The sequence below is a fragment of the Opisthorchis viverrini genome (assembly GCF_000715545.1).
Source record: "Opisthorchis viverrini unplaced genomic scaffold opera_v5_126, whole genome shotgun sequence".
NCBI lineage: Eukaryota > Metazoa > Platyhelminthes > Trematoda > Opisthorchiida > Opisthorchiidae > Opisthorchis > Opisthorchis viverrini.
In genome coordinates, this window is record NW_008751787.1 from 245,013 (window position 1) to 259,747 (window position 14,735).

The 14,735-nt window shown below is 44.1% G+C and overlaps 2 protein-coding genes across 2 annotated transcripts in view; one reads left to right on the forward strand and one right to left on the reverse strand.

The window, feature by feature from the left end:
* Positions 1–585: 585 nt before the first annotated feature.
* T265_06355 (hypothetical protein) lies at positions 586–8,562 on the reverse strand (the record flags this gene model as incomplete). Its single annotated transcript, XM_009171596.1, has 5 exons — positions 586–744; positions 979–1,146; positions 5,673–5,709; positions 8,175–8,371; positions 8,407–8,562. The coding sequence occupies 5 exons, from the start codon at positions 8,560–8,562 to the stop codon at positions 586–588; spliced, it is 717 nt and encodes a 238-aa protein (XP_009169860.1).
* Positions 8,563–12,058: 3,496 nt separating this feature from the next.
* T265_06356 (hypothetical protein) overlaps positions 12,059–14,735 on the forward strand; it is a gene marked incomplete at both ends in the record, with an annotated part of 21,240 nt that continues 18,563 nt past the window's right edge. Inside the window, 3 exons of the mRNA XM_009171597.1 lie at positions 12,059–12,164; positions 14,309–14,409; positions 14,449–14,718. Of these exons, the coding sequence (XP_009169861.1) occupies positions 12,059–12,164; positions 14,309–14,409; positions 14,449–14,718 (477 nt within the window). The remainder of the gene's footprint in view (positions 12,165–14,308; positions 14,410–14,448; positions 14,719–14,735) is intronic.

Genomic DNA, 14,735 nt, shown 5'->3' on the forward strand with positions numbered 1-14,735 from the left:
AGTAGTAAATTTACTAATTTCGTAGAGGTTTGACAAACACGAAGGACGGAGTTGATCGCTGTTCGATAGGTATTCGCGACATGGAACTGTTTCAAACACCGTTGTTACATAGTAAGCTTGTTTCATCGCCTGCGATGGTGAGTCGCTTGACAAAGAAAGACTTGAGGGATTCATTTTGGAGATGTGTCTAGTTTGAGTGGTAAATCGAATCCCAAAATGACCAGCCAAACTAAAGGCAAGACAATCCCCAAACAGCCAATTACATTGTATAAATTAACTACGCTCTAGAAACTGTATAAAGTTAAGCAAAGGAATCACCCAACCGACCATGCACCGATGACATCTCCTCGGATGGTGACGAAATGCTGGCAGTCCAGTTAGCAAGCTCAGCAAACAGATCAACAGCCAGTATTCATGTCCCGCCTTTTGTTTTAAATGGATCCGCACTAAGTGTAATCTTCAACAAAACTGGCAGTTTAACTATCTCTTCACCACTCAATCAGGTTTATCTATATCCCCACATCATTGTTGACATGTCAGCACCAAGTAAGTGGGCTCAAGTGGTTAGAGTGCGAATCTACTGACCTAAAGGTCCGTTGTTCGAACCCGACCTCTACCCTCTGACTTCCACTGTCTAGACAAACTGGCAGTATCCCAGCCCTCGTGCTTCCTCGGGGTAGCATGGCAGTTAGGCGCCGAAAGTGTTTTTTTTTCTAGATATGGATTCCGGTCCACCAAAAGAGGCTGTGTAGTTCACAGGAATGACTGAGTTAACAGACTATCAAAGAAATTGCGACTGATATGTCGTAACTTGACCACCCTCGAACCAGTTGGGTGATAATTGCAGTTCTTCTTTTTTCAAGTCCAGCACCAGTGAATAAGGTTTTCGGAGAGCCTCTCTCTCAGTCTAGTCTGAATTCATATTCGAGACCGTTTCCACAACAAGGCGAGATGGTGTTAGAGAGCGAACTTACTGACCGGAAGGTCCGCGAACCCGGCCCGGCATCTGCATCTCGACTTCTCCTGTCTAGGCTTGGGCAGCCTGGCAGTACCCCAGCCCTCGTGCTTCATGCGGCTGGTATGGCAGCTAGGCACCGAAAGGATTTTACAGCTGAACGGCTCGTTTTGTTTTTTTTGTCTATCAATCTACTAAACTGTACGTAGTCAGCGAGGCTATCTATGTGCCATATTATCAATTTAGTGGTAATCCATCTTCAAATGTTTTATGCTACTCAAACTCTCATGCCAAAAAGCCTGTAGTTTGGAGGCTATTCGCAATTTTCTGACAACTCCTTATGAGAATTAAACAAATGAGAGCTGCTTCTTGACTGTCTAGGGCTTTACAACTCCAAATTCATATTTATCACCTTCCAAGTCCCTGAAAAATCCACAGCAATTGATCCTTTTTGAACTGAACCTCAGTCCAAAGTTGAATGGTTTAAATTATATGGAAATACCACCAGACTTTCGGACAACATTTTGACGTGCTCTGCAATTTCCAGTCATCTGTCTGACAGGAAGATGTTTGATTTTGTGGTATGTTTAATAAACTGGAGTAGTACTAACACTGCCCCCACTTATAAGGCGGTTGCCATGCGATCATCTTCATCAAACATGCTTCTAAGATTTCTAACACCCCTTACTACCAAGTCAAGGACTCAATGAATCTGACCAGAAAATGTCTGTTCCAGGTTGCATTTATCCCAAGTCAAGCTCAAGATCTTTACCACAGCCACATTGCAATGAGAGAAGGACTACTCTGCTTGTCTTCCCTGACAGCACGAGTGCTTTTTACGCCATCAACAGAATGGAATTGTCTCACGGAAATCAGAGTTTCTCCAAATGTTGTTGACATTAGGCGTGTTCAAGCTATCCAGGCGGTTAGCCATTTTGTGTAGAATCCGTTTTGAGCGCCGATCACCTCAGTTTTTTTTTTATTTCAAACTTGGTATGGATGACACACTCAGGAAGATGACTGATAGTTCGAGATATGGCGGCTCTGGGCTGCTGTTAAGTGGTTCACTTCGAGATCAGGAATACACGGATTACACGAGAAGTTTATGCGAATGGGGCACAGAATGTCATCGGCAAATTGACGACTGTCACATTCATCCTTTTATATCGAATTTTACCTGACGAAAAGGTAAAGTACTGATAAAGGAGCCCAATCTAGATCCGTAGCTCTCTGCTGACAGATAAACAAACGAGGTGCTTGCGAAGTGAGTACACCAATTTCAAAGGTGTAATAATCGATCACGGATCTCAAGTGCCGTTTTTAGAATCCACTCCACTGTGGCACCCGCTAGGTGTGAGTTTCTTTCTGACAAACGTATGCACAACGCCTGGAATATGAGCGTTGATAGCTGGATACCGATTGCTAACGAAAAAGCATTCAGGTGTGTTGTTGAAGCAGCGTAAAATGAGGAAGATGTCGGTTAGCAATTTCCGGTTGAGGACCCTCTTATCTCGTGACTGAACCGCCAACGCGGTGTCGACGATGATGGCGGCTAGGATACGTCCTAAGGATAACTAGTCACCGGCTTCCTCGGTGAACTTTGTTTACGATCATTGGACTTAGTTGGAAACGTCTACCGGGTAACAGTGAATGAAATGACGAAAACACATTGCACATTAACCTCCGATGGTTCATCGCTATTTCCCAGAAAGATACCTAAACATCACCGGGCTGAGGACACTTTCCGACCTGGTCAAAAGAGGGACCGTGGAATGGTTTTTCGCCAAAATTCTATTGTGACAAGTGTACTACTCCTAAGTAGTAAACTTAACTAATCCATGCCAAAGCTCTTAGACATAGCAAATGTTGAGGTTATAGGTGAAATAACGGTAGCAAAAGGACGGTTTTGGTATAACTCACTTCTCATCGGTTTGGACTGTTTCCTTCTGGAAGTCATTTGTCTGTTCTGATGTATGTGCTCCCTCGGATGTGAGAAGCAGCTATATTATCTGACGGACTTCATGAATTTCAGACCCGCCCTGTTTGACCTAAAATGAGGTCCGTGATCTTCACTAACTCAACTGTTTGCGGAATAGAATGGTAGACACAAGGAGACAGATAATTTGGGGATAAACACCGTATGAGCACGCTCCTGTCCCTATGACAGTGCACCGGAACACCTAGTCAATCGATCGAATTGTAGAGGGTAAAAGAGAACGCTGGAAGCAGGCATACAAGCCACGACGCACTCATTGGGCACCTGCATAAATGGTGCACGCACATTGGAAAGAGGGATAGCGCTGTTGGAGGAAGGGAAGGGCTGTGGGAGAGGAAGAGGCAGAAGGGACACACACAGACACTGGCACGCTCAGAATTTGCCCATTCCGATTTAGAGCACACATTCCCGCTCATGTGTGCACCTACTCAAAGGCGCACAACCTCACATGAATGTGTTTGTGCGCGTGTGTACTTATCCAGCCCACGATTTCCACTGTTGTATCCAAACTTGAGGAGTGTGTTTTGTACGGTCGATCGAACGTTTTTGCCACATCGATCGATGCTAGGACGGCATGCAGGCACTCGGGTAGCGCAGGATAGTGTAACGCAGAAGACAGGCTGATGTAACGTCATGCTGGCGGCAAACGTGACACACGAGTTCCCCTCTAAATTGTTCCACAAGGACACCAGTCTGTAATTCTTCCCGTGTGTGTGTGTGTGTACGTGCGTATGTGCGTGCACGCATTCTCATCGGCTGCAGTCTACAGTTGCCAGTCGATCAAATCTCCACCTTCTACATTCCAGAAGGGACGAACAGACTTTAAGAGGAAAAAATCCGGTCATCAGAGTTCACCGTCGTTCCACCCATTTCTATACACACAATAGCTTATCCAGCTGGTGTGTGCTTAAAGAAGCCATCGATTCTACCTCACTATTCAAAAAACGAATGACTCCAGCTGAGCTGACAGACAACAATATTGATGGTGAGGAAGATCACAAAGGCCGATTCCACTGTCATTCAGACACATGAAGAAGTTTGAGGTATTGGGCGTGGTACGGAACATCGGTGTCTCAATCAGATGGAGTGCGCAGTCAAGGGAAGTTGGACAGAAGAGACTGGAAAGGGGGATCATTTGCTGTAACTTGATAGAAACAGCATTCTATGCCTAGGTTAACAAGAGCTTGCTGGGATCATTTGCTGTAACTTGATAGAAACAAGAGCTTGCATTGGTTTGTGAGTACAACAGTCTAGTTTGACTGCATCAAGCTTGGCATATGGTTGAACTCTAGAAAACAGCTCCCATTTCTACTTGCAAGTATGAAGAAATGTTTTGGAAGGTTTAAATTACCTAGGGGTTTTTTATCAGTGACACTAATTTCGAACTCAAACATTGAAGACGGAGATCACGTTGTGTTCAATACGCTACTTGAAGCCTGTGTGTGTTTGAGGCAAGCAAATGATGCTGGTGTTGGTGGTGAAAGTGACGTGGTTACAATTATGATGATTATCAAGAATTATTTTTGGCTGAACAGTATTCAGTACATATGGGCTCGGTCGGACGACTTGATGCCTGCGCATGTATGTGGACGTGCCAGTCACCGTTAACCTGTAAATTCTATACATACCTGGAGGACTAAAATAGGTGGGAATTCACGATCTGTCAACCTTGGTATAGCGGTATTGCGCTGCATTAAACAGTGAAGTACTGAGGGCATTCGCACATAACTTTACGTTTCATTTCAGTACCAATATCAAGTGGTCATAATCCCTCGATAATCATGTCGTTTTAATGGGCAAACGGGTGTTAGCGATTGGATCAATCTCACCTAAGCTTAATCGTCAGTGTTTGGCTACTAGCACTGCATGAGTGTCCTGGCGTCAAGAAGTTCCGATTATGCCCACGCAGATGCGTCCATGACTCAATGAGTTAACCGGTGTGCTTACGTTTGTCATGATTCGTTTTTGTTCGAGCGTCGAAACTGAACGAGTCACGGAACATGTGCATGACCTCTGACCGGGAGTCAGTATCCGCAGCTGGATTTCCCCATGGTTAGAAGTCAGGCTCGAACTCATCGCAGCATCCTACTCTCCCACGGTTTTCATTCTATCTATCACTAGGCATACTCAAATAGCCCTAAAGCTATTGTTTCGGAATGCGGTCCGATTCCATAGGTTTCAGGAGGCCAAAGCAGCGTGACTGGGTGTAAATCAAGGTGGCACAGCCATACGGGCTTTTATCATGATAGTTCGACATGGCACAACAATAGTCGTTGTCATCATATACGACAGGTGAGGACTATATTGGTGTGGGCTGTCACCTGATCTAAACCACGTTGACAAAGCGTGCTAATTTTCGTAGGTCTTCCGTAAATCTGGCTGAATCCAATTAGCGGAGGCAGTCACGGTGGAAACTAGAGAACTTTTGGGAACCTTTTTTTAAGCACGGTGAGAGGCTGGTTGCACAGAAGCAGCACAAACTTTGTCTATGACCTATGACCTGATATCTTTTTGACGCCATGGTCAGTGGTGATCACCAAGTACACCATCTTATCTGAAATTAAACGGGGCTACATGTACCTTTGTGAGGTTCAGCCGATACACCGGTATTAGCCCATCTGGTACCAGTGATTCCACTAATCGTTCGATTCATTGCCATGATCCGAATCAATGTCCCACCAATGGGAAAGACCACTGTCTATTATTCAAAATGATACATACCGTAACATAATAAAATGGAAACGGAGGTTCACTGAAGCTGTTAGTTAGAATGTTCCGAAAAATTTCTGTACAAATCCTTATTCGTTTAAACTGAGATTTCCTTCTGTAAATGCCAGTGTGGTGGGAAGCACTATACAGCTGTTTCATCCTTAATGAGAATCATCAGCAGTGTACAGTCCTCGAAACGCAGATAGATCTGAGCCTCTCTAATACGCAATTTGACCTTTGGCCGTTCGGGTACGACCGGCTGACCAGCAGTCTGAGTAACTCGTACATAGACAAGGCATGGCGCCATTTACTATTTGTTCACGGAATTCAAATCACTTGGAAGTGTGTCGACTGGCTCCTCGAATAATGACTTCTCAGGTGAAGGGTTCACCTGAGAACTATTGTAAAATATTCCTTCAAATTTCAAAATAATTCACACGATGAATGAGTCTTTCATAGGGGAAGTCAGCCTTTGAGGAGCCAGCCTTCACGTGTGACCACGTGATGCGGATTCCTTGATTGAAGGATGAGCGGCGATGTGTCCTGTCGAGGTGCGAATGCGTCTGTAGCCGAACAGTCAAGTATTCAAACTACTAGTCGGGAGATTGCCGATTCGGTTCAGAATTCCAAGTGGAATTTCAGCCACATGCAGATTCCCAATAAGGATGAAACAGCTGTTCAGTATTTCTCGCCGGCATATCAGCATACATTAGACTGACTTCACTCAGAACAAGACGGAAATTACCAAATCCCTCATGTTACTATCAGCTCTACTCATTTTATTGTGATTTTTCATTATAAATCTAACTCATAAATCACTGTCAGCTTCATGCTTTCATACTGAATCCAATCACGGTGCATCACCGTATTCTGGGAATGACTGCAACTCGATTTCACACCTGGAACGAATACATACTTCATGCTCATTTGTTTCGTCCGTCGAACGAGGAGGAAGGTTAGGTCACACTGATCTATTCTATGTGCTCATCATTTTGAAGATGAAATAGCTGCTTTACTGTAAGTACCGAAATTCAATTCATACCGCTGATTCACAGAGCTGATTCATCTCTGTTCCCGTGTGTTCAAGCCACGACATTAAGTCAACCGAAGTTGATCGCAGAGAGATGGAGAAACGGCAAACACCTTATGACAGTTGTTTTAATGTTTTAGTAAGCTGAGCAAAGTCAAATAAGTTAAAAATCATTTCTGTGGTGGTTGTGCTTGCTTACGAAACTGGCGACGAACGAGTAACATCTCACCTCATAATCCTGGCTAAACTTTAGGATTAAGCTGATCCTCTGTTTTTCGTACCACTGTCGTTAACCCAGTTAGGGCAGCCATTCTTCTAGAACCGCGAAAGCGCTGGTTATTGAACCATCAATGCTTGCTATTTTTCGCGAATTTTGGCTAATATCTAGGCTTATAATCTTATGGACTGGAATCTACAGCGTACTTACTCAACTTAACAGAATCCGAAGCTACTGCTACCTGCCAGTCTGATGACCTCTTTCATGAACACTGTTTAGAAGAACAGTCTGAATAGTGACACAGTAGGGTTACAACTCCTACTTCCAGATCATTCAAGTAGGATTTTCTTCTAGAATCACCGAAAAACATGCAACGGTGCTTGTGATGCCCGCTAAACAAAGTTCACGAATCGTAACCTCCACACCTGTTCGATTTGCCTGAAAAGCATATGATTAAATCGGACACAGGTAAACTGATATGGCTTCATAGTGATGTGAGGAGATTTGGTAATAATCAATAACGATTCCGTCTTGTCAGGAAAGCCAATCCATGGTGTAAAACCAAGGAGCACTGTGCAGCTGTTTCGTCCTTGTTTGGAATATTCATCTATGCGTATATCACGGAACTCAAATGGTTTCAAACTCACGACCTTCCGACCACTGGTTGAGCATTCAATCGTCTGATCACCACCAGCTTATCATATGTGATTAGCTTTCATTTAGACAGGATGTAGCACCCTCATCCTTCTATCAGGGAAACCATGACATATGGTCACGTATATGGTTTCTCGGAGCAGCTGAGCGTGTATAATGCCCTTCTAAGGTTGGTAATTTTTATGCGGTTCCACCTGTCTCTATTTCATTTCATTTTTGCCATTGGTGACTACTTTTCCCTGGCCACACTTCAGTGAAATCGAACTTTGAGACCTAAATCCGCTTTCCTCAGTGGTACTTTAAGAGGGATATGCAACACTTCGCTAGAAGTATGTGTACTATAACCATGCTCCCGCAAACCATGTCCCTTTCATGAAGCATGCATGAAAGTCTTTCTGTCACGCTTAAATCCAATAATGTTCTCAACGCAATTACAATTATCTGACCACAGGATTGCAGTGAATATCGCTGAGTGCGAAACAAGTGATATGATATCGTCACTGTCTTCGCCCGACCTAAAGCTGTCACCTTAACATCAAGGTCATGCTTCAGCGCTGCAGTGATCCAGTTGACTTCACTGGCTTGAACTCAATTCCGCAAGGTTCAACCCTACCAGAAAGGCCAGCGGTGATCAGCCGGATGAAGAACAGCGAGTCCCCATGCCAAGGTAAATCGTATTACAGGGCGGTCTAGAGGTAAAGTCGTATTGTTCTCTGCGACAAGAGTGTGAGGGCAGTGAGGCGTTTCCTTCGGGCGACCAGCACGTTTAAATTCGTTGGAGCAATGGTACTGCTGTTTCTCGCAGAAGGACTAGTTGGAAAAGGTCGGAACTAAAAGTCGCACACTCCGATCGTCCAACGGTTGACCGTGACCGCCGGGGCATCATTCATTACGGTCGAATACCTTTTACAACCAAGGAGTTTAGTGCTACACAAAAGGCACCTGTTGTGCACAGACGCATTAGGACAGGCCAGCAGCGTGTAGCCAATCGTGCAAGACATTTGAGTCACCGGCCCCAAGAAAACCCTAAGAGCCGATTCCCCGTGGTTCTGACTTTTGAGTCCTAAGCCAAGTGTAGGGTCTGCAAACAAAACCCTACGACCTCCTACTGCCTTGCGGAGCAGAATTTCGAGTCAAAGGCTCAAGGTGATGTACCTCGACCAAAGATTTCTTCGGCAAACAGGAAGTATTATTCACTCTTGCAGCTCTTTGCTCACTCACTTACACCTCACTTACACCCTCCTCACCCATCGAATGATGAAGCGCGACCAAATCCGTGAGTCAGCAGCTTCACCGTTAAGGTGGAATTTCTAAGGCGTTGGATAATCATCTCCGTTCTGGCTTCATGGATAAGAATCAAATGAACTCTAGTCGTTCATCCGCCTTTCAGTGTCTAGCTTCCATGCTCCCCGAAAAAAGCACCAAGACCGAATTACTTCTAATTGGTCAAAGTCTAGACAGAGGCATTCTAGTTGTCGGGTTGGGTTCGAACCACCTTCCTGTGAGTAATTTTGCACCTTAACAACTGAGTTACCTTCAGCTTCCAATCGCATGTGAACAATCTCATTAAGCTTAGGAAAATGCTGACCGGTACCAGACTGAAATCACGGGTATGCTTAGGTGCACTAGTAAAAGAATAAAAGAGTACAAATACACACAAGTCGATTAATCACGGGATCAGAAAGATTGTTTTATAATCTTTCCAAGTCGTGGGAACAGATTATCTCTTTGGCCAGCAGCAGTTTCTTTCAAATACAGAGTTGCCGGCTACACGATCGGATTCCTATACACTCAGGTACCTTTTAGCAATTAGAATAGTGCTGTTCTCCACCGGTTTAGGGTGGTGTATGACTCGGAAGGCGCGTTTAGCTTCTGAGCAGCTTCGGCCGAAGGTGACCAGTAGCACAACCCACCTGCCATTCAGAAAGAGTGGAATGAGTTCACCTATCCACTTTGACAAATGATATGTCGTACCACCAACATATGATGCTGGACACGAGCATATGAATGAATTAATGAAAAGCTAGCGATATAGCGTAGCAGACTGCTTTCTGAATAGACCCTGGTGGTGTGGCATGAGGTGGAACTCAAACAAATAACAGCGGCCACATTCCATATCCATATAGTGCCACTGAATCCTAGCAGTCGGATGGCCTGTGAATGGGGAATTTATATGGAGATGTTTTCTTCATATGCCGTTTTTACACTGCATAGTTCCGAGTATGGAACACCCAAAATACCCACAATACAATTTTTCCTGCTCTAAAATTCATGTTTAGCTGGTTAGACGGTATGCCTCGCAAAGGAATCATCCTGTTCGATGTATGAGTATTCGCCCAGCCTCTGGGGGGCGAGATGGCTCAGTGGTTAGAGTGCAAATTTACTGACTGGAAGGTCCGTGCTTTGAACCCGAACTCTGTCTCTCGACTTCCTCTGTCTAGACTTGGGCAAACTGGAAGTGTCCCAGTTCTAATGCTTCCTTCTGTTGGCATAGCAGTTAGGCGGCGAAAGGGTGCTACAACTGTGCTGTAGCTCTCACCAATTGTTCGGTCAGTATTAAAACACTTGTTCTCTCGGCCAATGTGGACAATATGGGGTTGAACAGTCGGCAAGTGAACACGTTAAGAAACGGCAGCTGATATATCTGAAGCTCTATCGTGAATACTGCTCAATAATAGACGCAACACAGTGTACATAAGGTTGCCGAGAACCCTTTGACCGCCGGCAACAGGTTCCGTCCTCCTTGGGTCTCATCAGGAAGGCACAGTCCCGAAGTTTCCCCCAACCCTGTGTTCTAATTGAACCCGAATTGCACACAAATTCGGTTTAGACGTGAATGTAAAATAAATCCAGCTGGATCTCTCGTTCACGACGGGTCTACACAAGTGGTCAGCGCGCTTGAGTGGAATTCAGATCACAGTTAAACTCTGACTAATCGATTTCAAACCGGCTTGCGAAGGCATCATGATCAGGGATATCAGGTCGAGATGAGACTGTCATATCAATGCGTTCAAAAATCTAGCCTTATAAGCAAAACGATTTTTGTGTTCAAGACTTCATTGAAAAGCTGAATTCCTCAGTTCAGATGAGATATTTCTATGCAGAATGACTGTGGTAGCGCCATATGGTAACGATGTAGAAAAGAGGTAAAATGTATCGTGATAAACACAAAGTTCAAACCTTTCTGCGATCAAACCAGGTTGGAATGTGTCGAATCACATGTTTTTGCCAAATGTATGGTCTCCGGATATTTGTTACCAATGTTCCACTACAAGAGCCGTCGGCCTTACTGACTGATATCACTAGCTGTTATCACCTTACTGTAATGTCACCATAAACGCATCATATCTTCTGGATCTTACTTTACACGTTTTGACAACAGCCATTTACTTCTTCCGGAATACCCCAATGGGTTTGCCTAGAAAGACGAGACTACTGTCAAACAAAAACGAGTAAGGTCTCCAGCAGTTTGTGTGGAATATCTGGAAGGCCAAATGGCTTACATGAGTAAACCTCGGTTTTGTTGTGACTAACTGCTGTCTCCGGTCCAGTACCTTAGTGTGAGAAACGAACCCACCAGCAGAAAATAAGAACAGCTTTATTGCGAACAAAGGAGCGGCGAAAATTACAAGGGAATTACGTTTCTGGCCCAGAGGCTCGACGGCCTTCCTACTGCAATTTTGGCGGTAGGTTTCGAATAGTCCGGGTGTTACGGGCAAGCCGCATCTCCGAGTGACGCGTAATACTAGAACCTCCGGGAAGGTACAACAAAGTCCGAGCTGAGTTTCTATATGGCACTATTATTGTAGGACACATTCACAAATTATACAGACCTCGACAGTTGATACTCGTCCAAAACAGAGGATCCACTTGGACTACAAAAATACGAACCAAATGAGCAAACAAGCTCCCACGTGTAAAGTCGGACACAAATGGCTGGATGACCTCAAGGCCAAATGAGTGAAGTGGTAAGGACAAGGAAACGTCAGTTCATATACACGTCTTAAACACAAAAGTGGAGCGGGGGTTACAAATAAGGGCAGAAACACAGTGCGGAATTTCCAGTGTCAACGTAATGGACGGTACACCGGGATTATTTCCAGGAATTTGACCTTCCTGGCAGATTTACTTCACCAGAAGTTGAAAGTAATATGATCGATTTTCTGGGCCGAGTACCAGATTACGTGTATGAGTAAGAGTCTGGAAGTAGAAAGTGCCTAAATAAAATTCCGATTCAGGCCAGTATACCGATGAGGCTTATGAGATATATAAGATGTACGAGCTTCTACAACTAGGGCAGCGCCCATTATAGTGAAAAAGATTAAATCAACAACCTCCCAGCACTCTTCACGTGGTGGTTGCTGGTTCCGTTGAAACTCAATTCTCCGGAAAGGGCTTTGAGATAGGTCGCCTGTGTGCGCCTTAGAAAGAAAGAAATTTATACTACTGTCAATAAGGAGTAGTTGAAAACGGATGACGTAATAACTGCAGTGTACGATGCGGTTTGGCAAGCGGCATTTTCTGTTGACGAATGAGAATATGACGCAATCCAGAAGAGTTGAAACCGAAGAGGACAAGCTCCGTATTTATTCACAGTCTTTAGGTAAGTATAATCAAACGCGGTTGAATAATAGGTTTGTTTCTACCAAATTCAAAGCACGATTTCGATGATACAATCACGTTGGCTATCGGAACCATACAGAACAGTAAAAACAGTACAAATCCAAAATGATAGGAACCGAGAAAAAAATCAAACGTGACAGGAAACCGAGGGTACTGAATTATTCGACTCATTAATCGGTGCCTAACTATATTTTCTGGTGTTTTTCATAATACATGCTCCACTGGAAGGCACGAAATTAACCCTTCCATACATCCATGGGCTGCAACCGCTGGTGGCCAATGAAAAGTTGTGAAAGTATTAGCCTTATTCATCCAATACATGACTTTTTAAAACTACATCCACACTTCTCTTAAGCCTCTGTGATGTCATACGATGGATGAAATTCGCGTTTAATATGTGAGGTTTGTCTCAGTTTTCGCACAATACACATGAGCCCTTGGCCAGGCCCATTTATTCTGAGCTCAATTTGTTCACGTATTTATTTTTGCTGACATCTGTCGGCCTTCGAACACCAGTGGTAGGCAGACGACCTTGCTTAAAGGTGCACCATGTGTCAATATAGGCATCTTCCTTCCGATTTGGTCGGGGTTCCCAATCAGGCATCTAGTAGGCTTGGTATTCCGCAACACAGTTGGTACTTCAGCAATGCAGCAACGTGTACAAGACAAATTCATCAACGAGTATTTTCGTCGTTTGAATCAAGTTGACGTATGTATGGCCACAAACCCACTGTTTGATTCTTGTTATGTTAGTTTATCACCCCGAGAACACGAACCGCAGATTACACGCACTCATTTAAGTTTAGACTTGAACGTGACTCGTAATCCCAGTTGTTGCGACATGATAGTTCTTACAGCATCATACAACGTTTCCCACCGATAATTTGGTTTATTGTCTCGGCCACCGGCCTCTATTCGTCGAAGAAAGTGGAAGGTCTTGCTTTAAAGCCTCTTCCACGATTCATCATTTGCCTTGTGGTGTATATAAATTTTCATCGTTTGACTATTTCGGGGTTTGCAAAGGAGCTACTGTAATCACTCAAGAGAAGAAAATATCTGTTTCATTAGTTGATATATTACTGCGTGATTCTAAAAACATTTTTGGGCTTGGGGTGAAAAGATCGATTCTGGGTAGTAATCCAGCGTGTAACCTCCAAGTGGCAATCCGTGAATTATCTTTCTCAACCGTAACTGGCTTATGCCAAGTGAGTGTCATCCTACAAGCGAGCAAATGTGCATGTCAAAAGACTCTGTGCATCGAAAGCTGGAAACTGAAGAACTCAGATTCTTCAAATTACCTGTCGAGTACGACAAACACACTCATTTGCAAATCAATTTGGTTGTCACGGAAGAACCAAGTGAATCCTCCGTTTATGATGTTCTTCAGCTAAATGTGCTACACACAATCTGCCTCAGTTGGTACAGCATTCGTGATATCGCAGTATATTTTCATAAAGTAAACTACGCACAAGGTTGCTAAAAAGTATCCGACAGCTTATGACCGGTTCATCGGGTAGGCGCTGTCCCCGAGTTTCCCTCAACTTTATGCTCGGCTTGGGGTTTATTTTGACTAATGTGTCTTAGTTATATACATATATGTATGTGTGCATGGATATATATGTATATATATATGCATATATCTGCATATATATCATTATATACATATATACACATGGGCATTTATACATGTATGTGTATGTGTATATGAATGAATTCATTAGTCTCTCAAGTAAGAGAAATGAGACTCCCGTCTTTTAGGGGTTCTCAGAATACTCATATATGACTTCACTGCAGTTGTCATGTTTAGGCGGGGTCACTGTCTTTAGGCTGTATTGCGTATTAGCATTACGTAGTGGCTGACTGCAGATGTTAAGATGGGATCAGATTCTTACGAAAGAGCCTTTGATAGGTATGTAATTGATCCGCCCCATAAAACGTTTCCACTTTCCCATTTTCTCCCATGCAGAATTGTTAGCATATACAGTTTTTATAATATACAAATGGATGGGTGTATAGTTTCTGACATAGACCTTCATTTTTACATATCATGAATCTGATGATTGTCGAGTCGTAGGTGATTGGCAGTGTCCGATATCTAATAACCACTTGTTTTCATTCGTTTAGCGTTCCGAGGTCGGGTTCAAACACTACTTGAATCTCGAAGAAATATCCCAGCCAGTCCCGAGCATAAACCGATGCGAAGAACCATCAGACGTCAAGTGAAAGTGAGTTTGCGATCCGACCGTGAAGTATGGTGAACACAGAAAGCCAAAGAAATGGAAGAGGCCCAGAAAGCAGGTAATGCCCGGAGATTGTTTCAGCTGATCCGTGCGACCGGTCCCCGGAAACCACCTGTGAGTGAAAGCATCAAGCACCAGAATGGAACGACCATCTCGAATAAGGAGGAACGCCTTGATCGGTGGGCTGAATACTCTGAACAACAAATGTCTTGGCCACCAGCCGGCACTCATCTGCAGCCCACAGGTGAAGTAGAACCCTGGACGGTGAACGTGGAACCACCTACGGCCTCGGAGGTTTACGACTGCATATG